Below are 22,036 nucleotides of genomic sequence, written 5' to 3'. Positions count from 1 at the left end.
TATATAAATATGGATTAAATATGTTTGAATGTATTTATTTCAATTCCACTTAAAACAGATTTTTTTAAAGTGCTAACATGTTTATTTGTTTGTGTTTCATCCTTGACACTGATAGGGGGATTAATACATTATTATTACTTTGTCATCTTCTCTGGAATGCAGCACAATAAATGTAACATATGTACTATTTTCATAAAATGATCTACTAAGTAAAGGTAATTATAGGTAAACCCGAGAAAACGTATTGGCAAGAACTGAATATTTGACTAAGCTTTCAAGCTCAGATATATGAAGTTCGATAGACTTTTTTTACCAACAAGTTTCTGCCATTTATGGTGTAAATTTACCTGCCATTCGTCAGGACCAAAAGAACTTAACCTCGGCGGTATGGGCATGCTAAGGCCAACCCTGACCAGAGGACGTGTGAGCTCCCCAGAATATATAGTTTAAACAACAAAAGAGTGTAGTTACTGTAACCACAACAGAGAGAGCATGGGGATAGAAATATAAATCTTTTGGATTTATATAGAAGGCCCTCCCTCACCAACCTGGTTGGTGACATACTTCATCATTGGGCCCCACAGAGAGAAGCCGAGTGCCTCCCTGGTGTGCTCCGACGCCAGAGTTACTGCGGCGCTGCTTTTTGTGATGTGACAAGTGAAATGGTGATAGTGTTATTTAAGTTAAAAATGTGTAGATTGTGTCACAAAAAAGTTTTTATTAGGTGTTCAATAAGACATATTAAAAACAGAATGTCGGAAGGGGACCAAATAGATTGTTTGGCTACTTCCTCTTAGGTGAGGTCAGGTCAACATGTTTCTGCCATTTATGGTGTAAATTTACCTGGCATTCGTCCGGGCCAAAAGAACTAAACCTTGGTGGTATGGGCGCGCTAAGGCCCACCCTCACCAGAGGACGTGTGAGACGTAATATTGTTTTGAAATACTTAAGCACCACATTAAACAGTGTTTAATATTTAATGCACAAACCTTAAACATCTGAGGCCATTACAAACAAAGTGAGGACTGCAAGCATTGATTTAGGATATGGTTTCTGCCACAGTTTTAGGTTAACTGGTGTCTTAAATAGCTGGAGAAAAGCTACCATACCATCTTAAACAGTGGCAATTAGTTGCTTGTCATGGGCACTTTAAAGAAATGTGCTGCTTTTGAATGGAAATGTAGCTGCATCTCTTGACATCTCTAATACACAACAGACAATAATACAACAAAATAAACAAAGCAACATTAAAAAACAAATACGATATAACAGGGAATAGCATTATAAACATAATTCCAAAACACTGCAACCATCCTACAACACCACAACATCAAAAGCAATAATGTAGCAAAACAATACAGTAGCTCAAAAACAACAGAACACATCATCAGTACCACAAAATGCCACATAGCAAACATTTACATTCTTCTTGCACATAACCACATCTAGAAACCTGCATCCATAATACAATGCGAAGAGGTGTTTCTACCAAGTGCTGCTTTAATTTACCACTAAGGACATCAAACATATTTTGTGATCCAGCCTCAGGTCTTTCTCATCAACTATATTGTGCCTTGTGCTTTGGAAAGCATGTCAGTGAGAAAACATTACTTTTGGGGTGCCTAAAGTTTTAAGCTAATGATGAAGAAATGTGAACAATACAAGTGATTTGACTTGGTCAGCTGACATTTCTTCCCAATAAGGCACCAATAAGTTGAAAGTGCTTTACAATTTCAATGTGCCTAAGGTAGCATATCAATTGAAATTTCGTTTTTCCTCTTTACTGCCACCTGCTTCGAAAAAACACGTTAGTCATTGAAATGTACTAGTGATATTTATTATGATACTATGTACTAATTAAACAATGCATTGTTATCATAGTGAGTATAAACGTTATTACCATTACATGTTAAAAACAGCTATTAGAGTAGTTATAAGCTCGGAACAAATTTAAAAGATTTTTGTTTTTCTTGTTTTGTCTGTTTTCACTGTAGCTTGAATATTTATATTTGAACTGTTGTATCTCATTGTCTTTCTGTCTGTTTCAAGCAGGGGTCACCTGGTTGATTTTGCAGGGTGCACCATACTCAGTAGGAGCCGTTGAACAGATGCTATCTTCTTGCAATTTCACCAAACTAATGTGGCCACAGGTGATACAATCAACAGCACACTCTCGAAACTGTCGATAAAATAGAAAATACAGTTGTTGTTACTAGATATCTCCTGTTGAATTAGAACTTCTAACTTGAAGACACTGCCTTGCAATTAAACACGATAAATTACACTTTCAAAATGTATATAAATATGGATTAAATATGTTTGAATGTATTTATTTCAATTCAAACTTAAACAGATTTATTTTAAAGTGCTAACATGTTTATTTGTTTGTGTTTCATCCTTGACACTGATAGGGGGATTAATACATTATTATTACTTTGTCATCTTCTCTGGAATGCAGCACAATAAATGTAACATAATTAATCGTATGTACTATTTTCATAAAATGATCTACTAAGTAAAGGTAATCATAGGTAAACCAGAGAAAACGTATTGGCAAGAACTGAATATTTGAATAAGCTTTCAAGCTCAGATATATGAAGTTCGATAGACTTTTTTTACCAACAAGTTTTCCCAAGAGGAAAAATGTCTACTAGAAACCAAAAAACATAAGATGCATATGATCATTTGTAATCACAGGGCCTGCTAGCTCACTGAAGTAATGAGTCCTCCTTGCGAGAAATGGTAACTTTAAAAAAGGCACAAGTCATACCAGAATCTCATTTACCCCGGCAATGTTTAGCAGAATGGAACAGTGAAACTTAGTGAAAGCCACCAACACAGTGCATTCTTATACACGCACACAGATTTCACAATACAGAACATTCTTAACGACATGCCAAGAAAACTAATTGTAATTATTACAATAAATTGTACAGTTGTATGATAATTATAGTCCTCATTATGAGCAGCGCATTTCATTCTGATCCCAGATCTGAGATCAGAAAATAAACTTTAGCTGTACTTGCTGCATCCCTTGCTGTTTAACAAGGAAAATGCCCTGTGCAGACTGGCAGATATGTATTTTGGTTCAGAAATCACCAAACTCAAAGTTTTTTCTATTTGAATGGGAAACTCATAATGGCCATTACTTATCAGACCTGATAAATTGCTGTCCCTATAAACCAGTTTTTATTGGGGCAGATAATTAAATCATAAAGACGACCATAGTGGAGGTCAATGATGTCTATCACTACATCATCATGGAAAGTATTTAATTATTATGTTTACTACTGTATTTTCCTATTGTTCTTACCTTTGCTTACAGTGCAATTATTCATATAAGTGCACTATGACAATGTCGTGGATACAATGTTATTGGTGTGCAATATACATCATAAAGCAATTATACATTGTAAAGATTTAACCAAAACAAAACCATGTTATAAATGCACTCTCTTAATCAAATTGGCAACGGATTAGAGATAACAATTTTATTTTTGATTATTCATTAGCCATACATTGCTGTATATCAAATCTATATCAAATAGAATGAAATGAATAGCATAGTATATACTCAGTCATAAGAATACATACATATTTCCCAGTTTTCTTAATAAACTTATGTTTATTAAACCTCTTGAAAAAAAATATTTCTCTTTGTGATAGATCTAACTTGGGTAGGTCAGCACTCTTTTCCATTCCTTGGATGGCATAGAGAAACTATTTGTATTAGCTGCAGACAGAACTGTGTTTTGTTGAATTTTTACTTACACTTTATACAATGAAAGTAATTGACAAACTATATATGAATATGGTTTTACGTAATGCTAATCTTTGTAATAGCTAATGAGAGGGTAAATGAAGGGACCTTCACTCATACATAGATTCTTACTCAAGCACATCCACACACATATGGATCTTGAGTTGTTTTGCACAATCAAATTAGATTACATTTGAGTTATGAATCATGAAATCCAGCATGATTAACTAAATATTACAAACATTCTTTTTGCAAATGAGGAGTGGTTTACAAAGCCAGCACGCAATCCTTCGCCACTTATTTCTTTGAATTTTTGCACAGTTGAAAATAAATTTTGGGTAGTCAGAATTTCCCTAAGAAAAAATCGTTAAGTTTTCTCTAGACACAACAAATATCAAATATTTACTTTAAGCTATTTGCATACACGAGAATGGTAATTTTCCGCTTTGATACTTAAGATGATCATCTTCATTGGAAGCATATAGTTGCTGTCTAACGAGCATTATTCAAAACACAAACGTTACTAGGTTGTGAAATTGAAGTTTGTAGCCAACATATATTAACTTGAATTGTACTGTAGATGATCACTAATTATAGCTAATCACACTACAAATCTATCTACACTGATCGTTGATTTTAAGAAACTGTATAGATATCTGACATTTAATCCCTTTTGATTTCCAAGCAAGATATAAATGGCAACTTTTTTTCAAGGATTTAAGAGGTAAACAAAAGCTTATCATCTTTCTTTTGAATTGAATGTATATCCATACATGCACTCTACTTTCCGAATTTGTTCAACAAATATAATAGTATTTAAGTTAGGATACTAAATTAGCCCAGAACTATGATTGCTTGAGTCAAGTAATTAAGCATACATTCGAATTTGAAATATGCCGGAGAATATGCAATTTTCACCTCAGTGATAAAGACCAACATGGCTCAAACTTGTCTGGGCTTACTTGTGTGCCCTTTCAGAGGGGCATGACCCTGCACCTTAGAATGTGCTATTCCTGTAGGAGCAGGACTAAAACTAATTTTCATATGATGCTTGATGTCAATGGTGAAACAGTGGAAAAAAACATGGTCCTGAATGTGGCCTAGAGTAATTACCAGTATTTGAGATGAATTCAAACCTTCCTTTCATCATATTTTTGCTTTCCTCAGTACCATAGTGATGTGTGGCAAGGTTTTGGTTGCAAGCAGTAAATCTCTCTACCTCAGGGCCATCATTTATAGCTTATGGGTCGTGCACAGAGAAAAGACAAGGGTCTCACAAGCTCGACAATAGTCTATTTCACTGATAAGAGAAGTATGGGGATTTGAAGAAACATGCAAGAAACCAGTTTCGTATCAGGAGGTGGGCCCCACTCTTGTCAGCCCAAAAGTCAGCACACACACACACCGCCTCCCCATAACATACCTAATATTATGAGGACCAGCCATTGACCATAATGAAGTGTGTATTTACTGTTCTAACTCCATGCCCGCTTTCATAGTAGGTTAAGTTATAAAGTGGGCCAAGGCAAATATAACTGCTGATTACGATGTAGGGTGGATCGCCACTGCCCGCATGGTGAAACGACCTACATATCCCTCCGCCCGCCTCCCATTTACCCCGCCAAATTAGTATGGCGGGGGGAACCTGGCGGATGGAAATACCATCCGCCGGTTTTCTGCCGGTTGACCAGTCGACCGGGCGAAAACGGGGCTAGATATGGTGGAGGTGTCTGCTAGACACCGCCATCCATATTAGCATGGGTGGGGGAAGCAGCCTTTCAGAAAGGCATGCGGATTTTGCTGTCAGGGGCCCGTTGCGGGCCCCCAGGTTATTAAGGGGGTGGGGGGTGCACATGGGGGGTACATATGGTACCCCCTACATTGTCATGGACAAAGTGGGAGGCACAGCACTGTGCCTGTCACCTTGTGCATGACAATGCACACAGTACATTCCCAGCATTGTGGCGGGTGGTGCTGTGAACACCGCCCGCCACAATGCACGGAATAGAGGATGCCACCGCCACAGTGGCAGTGGCATCCTCATTGCAGGTACGGGACCGCCGCACCACTGGTGGCCCGTCCCAGCACCGCTAGGGTGGCGGGCGGACAGAAGTCCGCCCGCCATCCTAATCGGCCCCTAAGTTTTTTTGATTCACTCGCTCGAAAGTACCTAAACACACCACGGTGACCGGTCATCCTGATGCACTGGTCCTCACAAAGATAGTGTTTGTATGGTACTGGACAAGGTTAACCCATTCTATGAGGACTGAACCGGTCCCCACAGCGTGGGTTTTGAACACACACATACACACACACACACACACAAACACGCACCCACACACACACATGAATGAATAACAATACATTCATTTATAAAAACGAAATTGGATCTTTATTGACAAATTTGTCTGTTGTGAACTCCACATTAGCCATGATTCAGAAATACATAGTTAGGTAGGCCATGACACCCAGACCCAAGGTCACTGATTGACAGATCACAAGTGAGGTGCAATAACATGCAGAGCATTGCAGACCCTAATTGACGCCTACACTAGCTTTATAAAGCAAATGGATTTCAGAGTCATTGAGGCAAAAACAGAAATGTTAGTGGCAGGACAGCTGTTAAATAAACAACCATCATTTTATATAACAATATGCAGACTGGAGGTTGTTCACACCTTTCTGTATTTGGGGATTTGTTTTTAGGAAAACTTAACATGTAATAGTATGGTACCAAATAAAGGCCTATCCTTTCAAAAGAGTATAAAGGGCTATCTTCATCTTTATGAAGAAACTGGGGTCTAAACCAATCCCAGAAATCCTGAAGGTGTTAAAGGCCAAAGCATTATCAGTCGCCACTTATGGGCAGGGATTTGGAGAATAACTAATGCTGATACCCTGCAGCGCATTGAGAATTATTTTTACAAAAGGTTCTTCTTCCGCCTGTGGACATGCTCTAATAATTGCCACATTGAATTGGGAGCTCCATTTATTTGTGATATAATATGCTTAGCACCAATTATATTGTGGCATTCCATCTGGAGGAGAGAGACTGTAAAATCAAACCAAAACATTCGGACTGATTGACTAATGTTGGACCATGCTGATTAAATTAAATGGATGAATTGTGTAAAAGCAACTTTAGGGGCACTGGACGTTTCAGAACTCTATGAAAATCCAACTAATTGTAGGCTGATTGTCAAAGCAAAGCTGCAGGATGCTTTCCGCCTGAAAGCTATTGCAGAAAAGAAGGGAGGCCTACCACCTGAAACCATCAGTGAATTTTTATCAATTGTCTCCCTCCATCCCTCAGGACATGCATTATTATCTTGTACAGGTTTCCAACTTACAACACCGCTTCATACTAGTTAGGTTGCGACTAACTAGTGAGAAAATAAAATTACATGATGAACGAGTCGTAGATAAGGCGATATATCTGGAAGTTAGCATATCGGCAGAAACAGATAATATAGTTAAAGACCACAGAGGCTGAGTTTGATGTCCTATGTGGATAACAGCCAAGTGTTGGTGTCTATATCCTAGAAAGCAGATGTGTTCAGGAGAATATTTATGGATTGAATAACTGAATTGGACAACTGAATGCAGCAAAATAGTGAGGTTTTTCTGTTGGCAAACAGACACCAGTATGGTTTCCAGCTTGGTGGCCAAATTAATTGGGCAAATGCCAACACTTGCAGAGTGTGCCAGAAATTCGTTGGGTCTTCGTGAATAATTAATTGACTTTTAATACCCAAATTAACTGGGGGAATTCCATTTGTTTCGATAATTTGTGTGTATTACATAAAATCTTCCGGGTGCTGCCCACTACTTGAAGGAAGACCACAGAGCAAGCCCTGGTTGTTTCTAGACTGAACAACGGCACTGTCATGTACCTTGGTCTTCCTCAATATCTTTAACTGATTGTTCAGATTGTTTAAAATGTGACTGCACGAATAATCCTTGGTCTGAATAGATTCACTTCAGTATTCTCTAACTTGAAAGCTCTCCACCAGCTTCCAGTGAGTGAGGGGAACAGTAACGTGTCAAATACTGGGGCTTATTTATGAGCACTTGCGTCACTTTTGCGCCGCCGGTGCATCATGCACCAGCGGTGTAAAAAATGCGCCTTTGTTGCACCATATTTACAAAGTGACGCATCTAGGTAGAATGCGTCCCTTTGTAAACTCCTGCCCCACATTATACCAGCGATAGGTATAATGTATGCAGGAGGGGGCGTTCCGACGCAAGAAAGGGTCATAGAAGTGACGCAGTGAAATCTATAAGATTTCACTGCAACACTTCTAGGACGCAGGCACATTTCACATGGGACTTGCCCATTTGTAATGACCCATTGCTTGAGTTGCATCACTTTTTTAACACACTCCAGCAATGCGCCTACTGATACGTCAGAAATACTGACGTATCTCTAACTCCTTGCGACATGATGTGTCATACTGTAAATAAGACATATCATTGGTGTTGCAAGGAGGACGCAATGAAAAGACACATCGCTGTTTTCTCACAGCAATGTGTCACATTTCATAAATGAGGACCACTGTGTTTTACTCAAAGCCTATTACAACTTTGTTTCAGCTATGATAGCTGTAAAGACCAAAAGAATAATCCCAGTAGATGCCTCCATTCAGCTTACAAATTTCTAGTGGTGATACGTAAAATATAAAGTGCCAGACATGATGGCAGATCCTTCTATGTTATGGAGCCAGCTCTCTGGAATGCACTTCCCTTTTGTCATTTGGGAAACAGCTGAAGACTTTAATCTTTTTACAATAATGGTCTTGCGCTTTAGAAATTTTGGGGCCTATTTATGAGCCTCTTGCGCTGCCGGTGCATCACTTTTTGTGATGCACTGTCAGCAGAAAATATGCGCCACACTGCAACATATTTACAAAGTGATGCATCTAAGCAAATGCGTCACTTTGTAAACCCCTGCGCTACATTATACCTGCATCAGGTATAATGTATGCAAGGCGGGCATTGCCCCTCAGAAAAGGCTTGAAGAAGTGTTGCAGTGAAATCTATGAGATTTCACTGCAACACTTCTAGGACAGTACTGCGGCAAAACCTTACGCGCGCCTCAAAGCAGGTGTAAGCCTATTCACATGGGGCCTGCCTCATGTGAAAGGACATACTGCTGGAGTTGCATCTCTTTTAAGACACACCCAAGCAATACACCACCTTTGTGCCTACAGATACGTCAGGAATACTGACGTATCTGTAAATCCTTGCGGCATGCAGAGACATACAATAAATACGGTGCATCCATGGTGTTGCAAGGAGGACGCATTGAAAAGTGTCACATCGCTGTTTTCACGCAGAGATGCAACACTTTTCATAAATGAGGCCATGTGTATTCATTGATCCATTACCTGGCTTCCTATTCAACCCATTTCAGAAATGTAACATGATTAGTAGAGGAATATGAATATACTCTCTAATTTTTAAACTTGGATATGTTGATGCATTTTGAATTTTAATTTTGTTTTTAGTATTTGTATATTGTCTGTTTGTTCATCATCTGTGCATGAATCAGTCGGGGAAAGGTTTGTTATCAAACCTTCTTGTTGCTATGTAAAAAACGCTCCAGGCAGTTAGTCAGTTGAGCCTCCCCCCGTGTTCTTTACTTAATCACTCGTTCTGTCTACTAATAAAGCCAGTTCTACCACCTCTACACGACGTGTCACCATTTCTAAAATCTGTTAATCTAAACATTTGGCTTTTAATTGTCCTAGTCAAATATTGTAATCGTAATTGCATTTATATAGCGCTTACTATTGCTGATGGGACGTCCAAGCACTTTGTGTCGGAGTTGATATCAGCAAAGGCTAAAAAGAGACAGATTGTCTGATTAAGAGACAAAAAAGGAGAACGTATACAAGCCCCTATCACCACCACAACGTCACTTTTAAAGACTTTGTGGTGACGATACGGGCTCCGCCTTATTTACAAGGCTGTGTTAGGCCACTGAACGTGGAGGGCAATTGGTGTTGCTATGGGTGTTCCACCACAACACCCATTGATTTTGACACTGCCCGACATTTACATGGGTGGCGTAAATATGGGTCAGCGCCACAATTAAGACCAGGGAAAACCTGGTCTTACCCTGGCGAAACGAGGAGAAATGTTTAATTTCTCCTCCTTTTTGCTGTTTTCATGTGCCTATGATTGTTTATGCACATGAATGTGTCCCTTCCTGCACATAAGCAATCCTTAAAAAAAATGACGTTTTGCAACTTCAATGTGTACTGCATTAAGCAGCACACATAAAAGATTCAAATCACCATTTCAGATTGTTTATGTGCATGAAGGGACACCTTCCTACACATCAATAATGACTGCCATCAACCTAGGCACTCTTGCACTACAGTGCAAGGATGCCTGCATTGGCGTTAGGCAGCTAAACGCTGAGCTGCACCATATTCTTGTGAGTATGGTGCAGCCCTGCGTCTCTGAAGTGACGGAGCGTGTTGTTAGCCTCCATGGTTTAACAACACGCTTCGCCACTTTTCTTGTAACTATACCTCCCCCCCCCCCCCCCCCCCTCCACCCCCTCCCTGCCCCGAATGGTGACATATGCGAGCCATAGAGTAAGGCGAGACAGGGAAAAAAAGAGGTCATTGCACTTTGTTATTTTTTAAAATACAATGTATTCCCTGTGCGAAGTTTTATCAGTGTCGAGATTTGGGTAAAGTTCAAGATCTGGTTATATTGAAGGAGTTGGCAATGTCAACAGAAAGTGTGTGTTTCACTCCTCAGGCGCTTGCCATTCCGATCGAACCACACATCAGATAAGGAGGTTTTTATGACAGCTGCACCTCTTAAAACACACTTAAAATGATGCTTGGTCATGCACTGGCTGGTGCAATGTTCAGAATACATTTTCAGAAAAGTGAGGAATAGAAATTCTTGTAAAGTAGAACAGAAGTAATGCGATGCACACATTAGTAGCTGCAGCACTACACACATGGAAAGTATTTAACTGGGGAAAGCAGAACAGATTTTACTAAGTGGAACATAGTTCCCTTTTCTACACACGACCATGATACTGGAAATCAGCGAAGAGCTGTGAGACCTTTTTGAGGTTTAATGTCATAAACTTGTGCTATCCTACTTGTTAAACCTTAGCCACCCCTCCCAAGTTCAAAACAAACCTGCACATCATATTTTTAAAAACGTTCTTGGGTTGAAGCAAGTGAACTCGAATGGAACTATGTGGCTTTTTAGATGGTATCCCTTGCGCTGGAGCACAATACGTTGTTGCCAGGGGCGACCATAGACATATTTTTTAAAGGTGTTTTAGTCATCATCGCAAAATTATATACATACTCATGTGGCAACATTGAGGACTATGCCAATTCTTTGGAACAGTTGCTGTCGCCTTCAAAACTGAAATTCGAGATCCTCTCATATATCCTATTTAGTTTGCGTGGCCTCCAAGTTTGCGCTGATCTGTTTTAGGCTCCGTGACACGTCCCCAATGTGTGGCCCTTCTTCACCTGTAGGGCCACCATAGTAGTGGTAGCCTGTGCTAGCCTCCCTATGGCCATCGTCATGGCATCTATCATGCCACCTTTGCTCCTCTCCCTACGCCTTTGCAGTCTCCTCTCCTCTGACAGCTCAGTGCAGAGTTGTGTGAAAGCACCTGTCAGATCATCCATTTTAGAGCCCATGCAGGCCTGATTTTCTGCTAAGTGCTTGGTAATGGTGTTGAATCCCAGGTTCAATTTATGATTGATCATGCAGATTTGTTTCTGCAGTAGGCGCTGAACCTACATCATAGCCTCTTCCAGCCTGCCATACAACACCTATTGGCCGGACGTTAACTGGGACCTTGATGCCTGCTTTCTCAATCACGCCCATGTGGAGTGGAGCGCTTCTGTTCACCCTGCTGACTTGAATGAGGAGTGGTGTATGGCTGCCTGATATCCTGCCTCTCTTCTGCTGCTGGCTGGGGGAGATGGACACTCTGCTGGACTGCACATATGATCTGATTGGCACACTCTCGGGCTCTCAACTTGGAACTTTATCCATCTGGTCCTGGTCTTCTCCCTCATCTGTCAGCTCATCTAGTACTTACACAGGTGTCCCTAATTAGATAATGGGAATGATGGAAATGTTACATGTGACACACTATCTAATTTGTCTGACAACATTATTCTGATAATATCTGACACTAACTACACCGTTGATGTCTGACACTACATTTCCTATAATGCACCATGTATGATTTTGTTCTACAGTATCTGACCCATCCAAATATGATCCAGTATGTAGACACCAGCTTTAAGAGAATAAAAGGTAGCATGATATCAGTTTCACACTTACTTAGTGATGATGGAAGTTCTTGCTTGTCCAGGCTCCCAAAACCTGCAAGTACCTCTGCCTCAAGAGTCGTCTCCGCCATTACGTTGAGAGTGGGGGTGTGTCCCAAGAGTACCGCAGTACAGTCATGAAGACATGGCCAAAGAGCAGCTCATGATGGATGCAGCACTCTTCTGTTAAGATTTCGAGTTCCCTTTCAGAGAACTTTATTTTTCTTTTCCTTTGCCCTGCTTCCTGCTTCCCTGTTGGCTAGCCATTTCTGGCGTTGTTGGGTTGCTTTTTGGGCTCCTCAGCTTTCTTTGGTTGTGCTGCAGGTCTTTCCTCCTCAATATAAATGCTCTACTGGCTTCTACTGGGCAGCACTTCCTGTGTATGTGGTCCTTCTTCTGACCCAGGAAACTGAATCCCATTTATGTAAAATGCATTGCTGATTGAGACCACATTCGCAAATTGTGATCGGTTTGGTAATCGGAATTTGCGATTTCAGAAATTGCGATGTGACTTGTTACTGAGTTGCTAATTTGGCCACACATGGGACAGTACATGCGATTTTGTGACTTCCTAAATTTGTGATAACGTACCTTTCAGAAATACTAGTGAAATATTACCTACTGGCGTTTACCAGTAAGCAGTTATACTTAGAACCATAATTACATAGGAAAAGTATTTTTTTGACTTGCCCATATCTTTGATGCCGTTTGATAAATCTTCGCGAAATAGAAAAAAAAGGTGCACCAGTGGCTTCTGTTGTACACAAAAGGTTTCAGGGTGATCCATCAAGCGCGAGCTGAGAAAAAAGGAGGGTAAAAAAAAGTGTTTTTCCCATGTTAATTTCCAGTGAGATTTTAGACGCAACTACTGGATGGAATTTCACCATATTGCAGCGTGCCACAAGGATCTTCACTCAGCCCCACCCTCTTCAACGTATACATGAGCCCCCTTGCGGCCATCGCACGCCAACCCAACCTCAACATCATCTCCTACGCTGATGATACTCAACTGATCCTCTCACTCACCAAAGACCCTAACACCGCCAAAACCAACCTACATGAAGGAATGAAAGAAGTAGCCGAGTGGATGAAGCACAGCCCTCTGAAACTGAATTCAGACAAAACAGAAGTCCTAATCTTAGGTACCTCCCCCTCCGCCTGGGATGACTCTTGGTGGCCAGAAGCACTTGGAAAAGCACCCATCCCGACGGACCACGCCCGGAACCTGGGCGTCATCCTGGACTCCTCACTCTCGATGACCAGACAAGTCAACGCCGTCTCATCATCTTGCTTCAACATTCTTCGCATGCTCAAAAAAACATTTCGCTGGATCCCCACCGAAACTAGAAAAACGGTCACCCACGCACTGGTTACAAGCCGCCTGGACTACGGAAACACCCTATACACCGGTACCACCGCAAAACTTCAGAAAAAACTCCAACGCATCCAGAACGCATCAGCCAGACTCATACTAGACATCCCGCGTAAAGACCACATTTCTGACCACCTGAAAAACCTCCACTGGCTCCCCGTCAATAAGAGGATAACATTCCGCCTCCTAACTCACGCACACAAAGCACTTTACGAACTTGGACCCGATTGCCTCAACACACGACTTTCCTTCTACACCCCCTCCCGCCAGCTACGCTCCTCCAACCAAGCCCTTGCTGCCGTACCTCGCATCAACAAAACCACCATGGGAGGAAGATCCTTCTCCTACCTGGCAGCTAAAACCTGGAACTCACTTCCTATTCACCTTCGCCTCACTCAGAACCACCTAGCATTCAGAAAGCAACTTAAAACCAACCTGGATATTCGACAAGTAACTCCCCACCCTTCTTCAAGCGCCTTGAGACTCTCTTGGTATGTAGCGCGCTATATAAATTATTTGACTTGACTTGACTTGACTAGGTACATGAAGGCTCCGCAAACCATCCCGATCTCATGCTTAGATCTGAGTGGCTACCAACACTTTAAGCAGGAAATGTAGGTAGCCATCTTGGGACTCAGCTTCAGCATAGACCCTGAAAAAGGCTATAATAAAGAAAAGGGGGCATGGTAGGAATACCCTGACCCCTTAGCTCTGGTGCTTGGGTCTCATGGTGAAAAAGGATTTTTTTTAAATGCTCACCAAAAATCATGGCGGATCCACGAATCCGGTAAAAATGTAAAAAAAAAGCAAGCTCTCCCGTGCTTGTTTTAAAAAAAGCCTCCGGAAGTGCCAATTCCTGGGGGCATTATTTACAAAAAGGAAGAGGACATACAGGATCCCCCTCCTGCGGCTCTTGGAGCCCCAGCACCACCACCACCCAGAACTTTATTTATAAAAAAGGAGAGGGCACACAGGCCCCCTCTTCCAAGGCTCTATAAGCATCAGGGACCACCATCTCCCCAGGGCTAAATAACCAGGAATGGCGGGCAATATGGACCCCAAGCCCTAGGGACCACCACCTCCCTGGGGCTAAATAATTTCTAATGGGGGGGGGCCTGTGGACCTCCGAGCCACCGGGACCAGCACCTCCCTGGGGCCAAAAACTTACAAAATAATGAGAGAGGTGACTTGTGCCCCCTCCCGGGCCACACACAGGCCCAGGAACCACCACCTTCCCGAGACCTGCGCTGAAAAGTAAAGGATGGGGCCGCGTGGCTCCTGGAGCCATTAACGACCCTAGGGACTGCCACCACCAGGGCAGGCTCCTGATATGTCCCAGGGTGCAACAGCAATGCTGGCTCCTGCAGGAATGGGGAGCTGGCTGGGACTGCAGTGCTTTGAGGCTCTCCCGCGGTCCCCATGCTGCACACAGGGTGCCCAAGGAGAGCCCCAGGGCAACCAGGAGACATGAATGGGCCCCAGGGATTGGGTCCCTGGGGACACAATTGGCCTGGGAAGGGGTGCACGCAGCCTCCCTCCCCCATTCAGTTAAGGCTGGGCCCTGGGGGATGGGTTCCTTGAGCTACATGTGGCCAGGGAGGGGGGCCGAATGCCCCCCCTTTAATGAATGTATTTGGCCCCGGGGAGGTGGTGGTCCCTAGGTTCCGGGGTCCGCACAGCCTCCGCTGAATTTTTAAGTTAGCCCCCGGAGCATATGAAATCCCCAGGGGGGTCCGTGCACCCTCCCTCCTTTGGTTTAAATTAAGCCCTGGGGAAGTGGCAGTCCCCGGGGCTCTGGGACCGAGATGGAGGGGTGTACTCACTGCCCCCATCCTTAATATCAGAAAAGCCCTGGCGAGATGGTGGTACCCAGGGCACATAAGATAAAAAATGGAGGGCAGAAAAATGAGCAGAGAAGGCAAAACAGAGGGCAGGGAAACGAGCAGGAAACACAAAAAAGAGAGCAGAAAACCAAGCAGAAAAGGCCAAACAAAGAGCAGAAAAACAAGGAGAAAAAGCAAAGCAGAGGGCAGAACGAAGCAAGAAGGGCAAAACAGGACAGAAGAGGCCAAAACAAGTGAGAACAACGAGCAGTAAAGGCAAAACAGAGGCCAGAAAACAAGCAGAAAAAGGTAAAACAGAGGAGAAGAGGGCAAAATAGAGAGCACTCAGACACTGAAAATATAATTGGGACCATCCAAGATCAATGTATCAATCAGCTCAGCACCATATAAGGTGCAGGGACCAAATGCATGGGGAAGTCTATAACTTTTTGGGATGTGAAGCCCAAATTTTAGTGCTATGACAACAAGAAAATCGCAGTATCCGGAGTCAGAGAAAACGGTCCATAATAAGGATATCAGTTAGATGAGCCCCCTTATAAGCACCTACGCCTAGAATACATGGAAGTCTGCTCTCCGTCCTTGTGCTTTTTTTCCCCTTAACAAGGACGGAGAGCATTTGAATGCGTATTTAAGTGGTTATGTTGGTAAGTGAGTGGGTGTGCAAGTGGTTGTATGAGTGAGTGAGTGGCTGTTTGGGTGAGTTAGTGGCTGTATGAGTGGCTGCTCATATACTCACTCACTTGTCCACCCTTACAGCCCCTCACACAGACATTCACTATCCAGTACAGCCACCGCACCCAATCACTTACCTATGCACACACTCAGCTACTCACTCACCCATACAGCCACTCACACACCCACTCCTGTACCCATATAGCCACTCTCACAGACACTCAGTCACCCATGCAGCCACTCATACACTCATTCACACACCTATGCAGCCACTCACACAGCCACTAACTCACCCATATAGCCACTCACACACCTACTCACTCACCCATACAGCTACTTAGATAACCACTAACACATCCATCCAACCACTCACACATCCACTCACACACCCATAGAGCCACTCAGACACCCACTCACACACTGATACAGACAGTCAAACAGCCACTCAGATGAGCTATGTTGAAAATAGTATGAAAAATTACTAGTACAGAAAAAATAGTAATTAGCTGTAGCTTAGTATGTATCTTTAAGTCCCAGAACGTTTCTGAAAGACTTAAACTCTCGGTATGATGTCATCAGTGATTTCATCAGTGATGTCATTTGAGATGTCATCAGTGATGTCACTGACCATTTCATGAGTATTTTCTTATGTGAGGTCATCAGCAGTGCATTGTAGGGGCGTAAGTTATAGTTAGCTCAGGTAAGTATAACTGCTGAATTTCTATGTACATAGATAGTACACGGAGGACCTCAGACTGATGAAACACTACTGCAAACAGCTGGAGCGCAAATGGAGAATGAGCCACGACAATACACGCCACTCCTGCAAATTGCATTGATGCCAGAACCAACTGAAGCAAAGAAATGTTCGCCATTTTGAGAGATTTCACCTCACTATTGGCTGTCTATAAATCGATCACCTCCTCATGGGACATCTGCAACAATCTCTCCCAATTCTTCAGCTCAAAATCACTGCCATTTATAGCAACTTCAGCCCACAGCCAGACCAGTGAAACACCTCCTGATCTTATCCAAAGATCCAATACTAACCACATTGCCCATCATCACCACAGAAGAAACCACTGCCACACTGGAGTCCATCCACTCAGGGGCCCCATCAGAACTCTGCCCTCACCATGCCTACTCCTGAGGACTGCAACCCATCAGCGCCATGCTCACACCTATTCTGAATGCCTTCACCTCTTCCCCAACCTTTCCAGATGCTTAGAAATATGCAACTGTCTGACCTAAAGGAAGAGGTGGATGCAGGATGGCGGCTCGCGGCTGAACTGGCATTGGGGTCCAGTTCCACGAGTCTTGGAGTCCATCTAAGCGGTGCCTAGGCTGGGAAGGCACCCCCAAAATCTCTTCAGATCACTTACCTTATCTTCTGGGACCCACAGATGGTGTGCTGGTCCTCAGAGGCTTCCTGGTTTCTGCTCTTGCTGCCGGCCTCTAGGAAAGGAGCCAGCAGATACACACAAGGTGATTGGATTCCACTGGCATTCCTGACGGCTGAGCACAGAAGAGCCCTATTGGATGTTGGTTATCTGCGTCTAGCAGCTCGAGTGGATGGAGCACAGACCTTCGTTTCTTCAGCCTTTGGGTAGGCTGATTGTTGGTGACTTTGCGGTCGCGTCCTGGGCAGCTGGCAGTGTGGAGGAAAGGGCATGCTGTTAGCAGTTGCTACTTTGTTACCAGTTTTTCCCTCCAGGCATCGCTTCTTTACTGGGCTGCCCCTCTGCCTGATACATGGTCATGGGCTGAAAGCCTAGCTCTCTGCTTGTTGATGGCTAAATTTTCATTATGGAGGAGGAAGGCTCTGGACCTGCAAGGGGTTTTGCCAGTGCTGGAAGTAGGATTTGGGCTAGGATGCCTATAAATGGTGCCCATAAGAAGGGTGGGTGACTTGGAACAGATACCTCCCATGCCTCCCATATCTCCCCAAAGCTGGAGAAGAAGCATCTACTGCCAGCTAAAGTGGGCGATGGCAGTATAAACAACTGCAGTGGGCTAACGGGGGAGAAAGTTATCATCTGCCCACAACCTCTCCCTAAAGTTCAGGAGGTAGAAGATTCCCCTGTGTTGGCCATCTTGGACATATCCTGAGTAAGAAGGTACTCGGGGACACTGTTGTATCAGGTTCGGCTGGACTGGGGAGGGACATCCTAGTACCTCACACCCAATATACAATGGATGCATTTCTAATGGTGAAACCACCCCCCTCTGCTGTAACTACTGCTGAAGTTACTGAGCCTGGACAGGATGGGGGCAGATGATAGCATCAGCAGTACAACTTTATCCCTTTGTTCAAATGAAGCTATACCCAGCAGTTATAGGCTATACACGCTGTTCCTTATCTTACCTCCTAAACTGGCTCCTCTGGTTGTCCTGGCCCCAGTGGCTATTGTACTAGAGCCTTCAGCTGTTTTCTGGATACCATCAATCATGACACAATCTCTTCAATCCGTTCACCTTCAGTGTCCAGGCAGCTTGGAGTTGACTGGGGGGCGGGGGGGGGCGGTCCTGAGGCCTTTCACTCATTTTCTGACCTTTCTGGCAGTGAACTAGATGAAGGTCTTGAGCAGGCAACCTACACAGTATTGGTTTCTAATGTCCGCAATGACTCCTCCAGGATTACAACTGGGCACTCCACTCATTCCACTCTTCCATACGAATGTAGGAATAAGGGTGATGGGCTGCCCGCGGATTCAGTAGAGGTTCTTGTGTCAGCAGTGTTCGATCATGGTTTAATTGACCCTGTTGCTCCACTGGAGGTGAAAGATTAACTTTTATGGGATCCTGATGAAACTAAGTTGTGCTATCTTGCTCTAATGATTTAGCTGTCGTCCCATCATCTTCTGGATCTCTACCTACTGACTTGGCATGCTAGGGGCCATTTATCATCTTCTCCTGCAGCACAGAATGGGTTATCATAAGGACTCAATGGCTTTGAAGGCTCCCCATCTTAAGACCCATGTGAATATTTGCAAGTTATCAAAACAATTGACATTATCCAGTTATGGCTGGGTGTTGTGGAAGGCTCCCAGGCAACTCTCCAAAAGGTAGTGGAAGCTCAGGGTGGCTCAGCACGAGCAGCAGATAAACACTGTGTTAGGGTAGAAGATTTAGAGAAGAGGTCACGTTGGAACAATCTGCAGGCTTTAGGGACCCCGGAGAGGGCAGAAGGTGGCGATCCCTGTGTCTTCATAGTCTTCTTTTTTTCCAAGAGGCGTTTCCAGCTCTGAGTGACTGGGATACGGATTATAAGATACAGCGGTGCATTGTTTTCCTTTTCGCCATCCTAGCAAACATTCCTGGTACCCTGGTATTGGACCTGGGGTCTCCAAGTCACATAGGGTAGCTTGGCACAAGTAGGAAGGTCAAACCCCAAGGCAAAAGTGTTAAGCTTGCGTCGCACCCTCACAGTAACGCAGCATCCATCCACTCAAAAAGGACACTACACCGTGATTTTTTAAAAGTAGAAAAGCTTTATATTCTCTCTTGTTGCTAGTTTCTTGTATTGTGCTCAGATGCTTAATCAGTACCACATTTACAGTGAATTCAGTGCATTTACGTTTCTTGTTTCTGTAAACTTTCCTACTCTATTCTAAGTTACTTCTTGATTTCCTGTGGAAGAACGCAGTCTCAAAGTATGTGGTACTAACAAGTCTTAGTTGTCTTATTGACACCCCATGAATGGGTGGCTGAATAGTTGCTATTCTAGTATTTACCTCAGTCACATACAACTTGGATGAAAGTTTAGACTTGAGTTATCTAACAGTAAGACGCTTTTAGCAATAACCAAGCAGTTCCTAAATCCTTCAGTTTGCTATTATCAAAATTCAAGTTAGAAGCTCATTTCCTTTTACAGAATACACTTTGATTTCATTTGTACAGTTCTTACAACTTAGTAGCTTAATCACAAATCCAAATAGAGATTGTTCACTGGGCATGCTTTGACACTACAGGTTGACAAACTTTACCACACTGTATAAGCTCCTTAAAATCGGTTAATCTTCAGTAAAAGAAGTTCTGTAGTGAACCTCGAGTTCAATAACTCTCTGCGCAGACTAATGAGATCTCTACTGTTTGTCCTGCCAGTCACAGTCTTCCTGTAGAGTCACACTCTTCTCTTTATTCAATCTGGGCAAGAGGACTTGTAACACCTGACTCAGCCGAAGGAGGTGGTAAACCAATATTTCCCTCCCTGTCCCTGCAGCCAAAACCCTTGCTTACTTGTCTCCCCGAGTGCGGCCGCATCTCAATCAGCCGAGGCCAGCAATCGGAGTAAAGTCGGCGTCGATCTGGGAAAGTTGAGGGTTAACCCTGACGTGGGTTGGGAAGTCGGCCCCTCCTTCGTCACTAGACCCTGAGGCACTGAAGCGCTCCGTCGACTCTGCTCGCTTCCCGCCCCTTGGAGGTTCGACTCCTCCCTTCCTGATCCTCCTCACTCCTGCCCACCCCTTCCGGGTCTGATTTCCTTATGGTGCTGGGTCAGCCTTTACAACTCGCTTCTCCCCTGCCGCCAGGCGTTGCACCGACAGAGAACAGGTCGCGCCTGCTCCACCTCTCAGCCTGCTCTCTATTACCCTGGGCTGTGGCTATGGCAAGATGGCGCTGCCATTTGCGGCTCCTCAGCGCCACACTCCCCACCTCACAGGAACCCTGACAGCTTGACTGGAATGGGCTGCTCTGACTGCGGGGAAACGGCCACCGCTGGAAAAGCAGGCCAGTTCTGGTAGGTTACTGCCGCAGTGAGGCGAAGATGAGGAGGGGGGGGAAACAGGGCAGACTCTGGCTAGGCTTGCCATAGGGGAGTCTCAATGCCCAGCCACTCGGAACCACTAGGAAGGGGATCGTTTCCACGGGCGTTCTCCCGCAATTGCCCCAATAACAAGGTAGTCCCAGCCACACTTACTCGTTACCTTCACTTGAGTCCCGATCAGTGTTTCTTGCTGTGGGAAAGGAAGGACACTCCTCCCATGTACCTCAAAGATAATGCATGAACTCCGCCGGGTTAGATCTGAGGATGCGGGGGGGCATCAGCCAATGAAGAGAAAGCAGCCCCCAGAGGCTCTCAGATCTTCTTCTATTGCGTGCCCTCCTCCTCACTCTTCAGCCTGGACTCCAGCTCGCTCTTGTTCTCAAGTCACCTTCCTCAGTTCTTCTCACACCAACACCTACAACTACACAAAATGGCTGACCAACATTCCGCCTTTCATAGGCTGACCCCAGAGTGTCCAGAGGAGTCCAGAAGGTTCTGGAAACCCTCATTCTGTCCTATGGTCTTAAACCCTGGGGTGACAGTTATGGCGGTTGGTAGCAACCATTTTGTGGATCCTGTGGTTTTAGTCAGGAAGGCACCTGGGACAGAAAACCATAGAATCAAGGAGTACCTAACCCCTAGGGCAACACCTCAAACATCCAGTGGGCATCAAAAATGAAAGGTTATGAGGGGCAAAAAGGGGACAAAATAAATAACTGACAGGAGGGACCACCCAAAGGGCTGACAGGTCTAACACCTGGTATACTGATTTATATTGGGAATTTTTTCCTTCGACAAAAGAATTTTTGGGCAGCAACTCCTCAGCTGCTGGCCAAAGCATGTGGCATTGATTTTTTTGTCCACTCAGACTTTGGTCATCAAACAGTTGTGAGGCGTTGGCAGCTGCAGGAGTTCATTTGGGCACTTCAGAAGCATGGTGCTTCTGTTTTCCTTATGGGTCCTGCAACTCTGCGATTTGTAAGTATGGCTAGACTTTTTACTGTTATGATGGTCCCAAAATTCAAGAACTGTTAACCAAGAGACAGCTGGGTGTTGGATGAAGACCTTTTTTTGCTGAATCATGCGTATGCTTAGTTAGATGAGTGCTTTGCTTGCTTTCTTTATTGTTAATGTGCTTGGCCTTCAATTGGGCCAGGAGTAACCACTTACGGGGGGCTTCCAGGTTGGATATTCTCTTCTCATTGTTTGAAAGGGTATGGGTTTTTGAGGAGGGGGTGTTGGTTTGGTTGGTCTGGATCTCTTCTTATGGAAGGCTCTATTTCTGGGGGG

General features: G+C 43.9%; 1 protein-coding gene across 1 annotated transcript in view; it reads right to left on the bottom strand.

Moving 5' to 3' along the window:
• Positions 1 to 2,044: 2,044 nt before the first annotated feature.
• Positions 2,045 to 22,036, bottom strand: part of LOC147751388 (opsin-VA-like) — a 248,044-nt gene continuing 228,052 nt past the window's right edge. The window contains exon 4 of the mRNA XM_086938392.1: positions 2,045 to 2,179. Within this exon, the coding sequence (XP_086794518.1) occupies positions 2,045 to 2,179 (135 nt within the window). The remainder of the gene's footprint in view (positions 2,180 to 22,036) is intronic.

This window comes from Lissotriton vulgaris, chromosome 1_1, assembly GCF_964263255.1.
Source record: "Lissotriton vulgaris chromosome 1_1, aLisVul1.2, whole genome shotgun sequence".
NCBI classification, from domain to species: domain Eukaryota; kingdom Metazoa; phylum Chordata; class Amphibia; order Caudata; family Salamandridae; genus Lissotriton; species Lissotriton vulgaris.
This window is presented reverse-complemented; position numbering and strand designations above follow the sequence as displayed.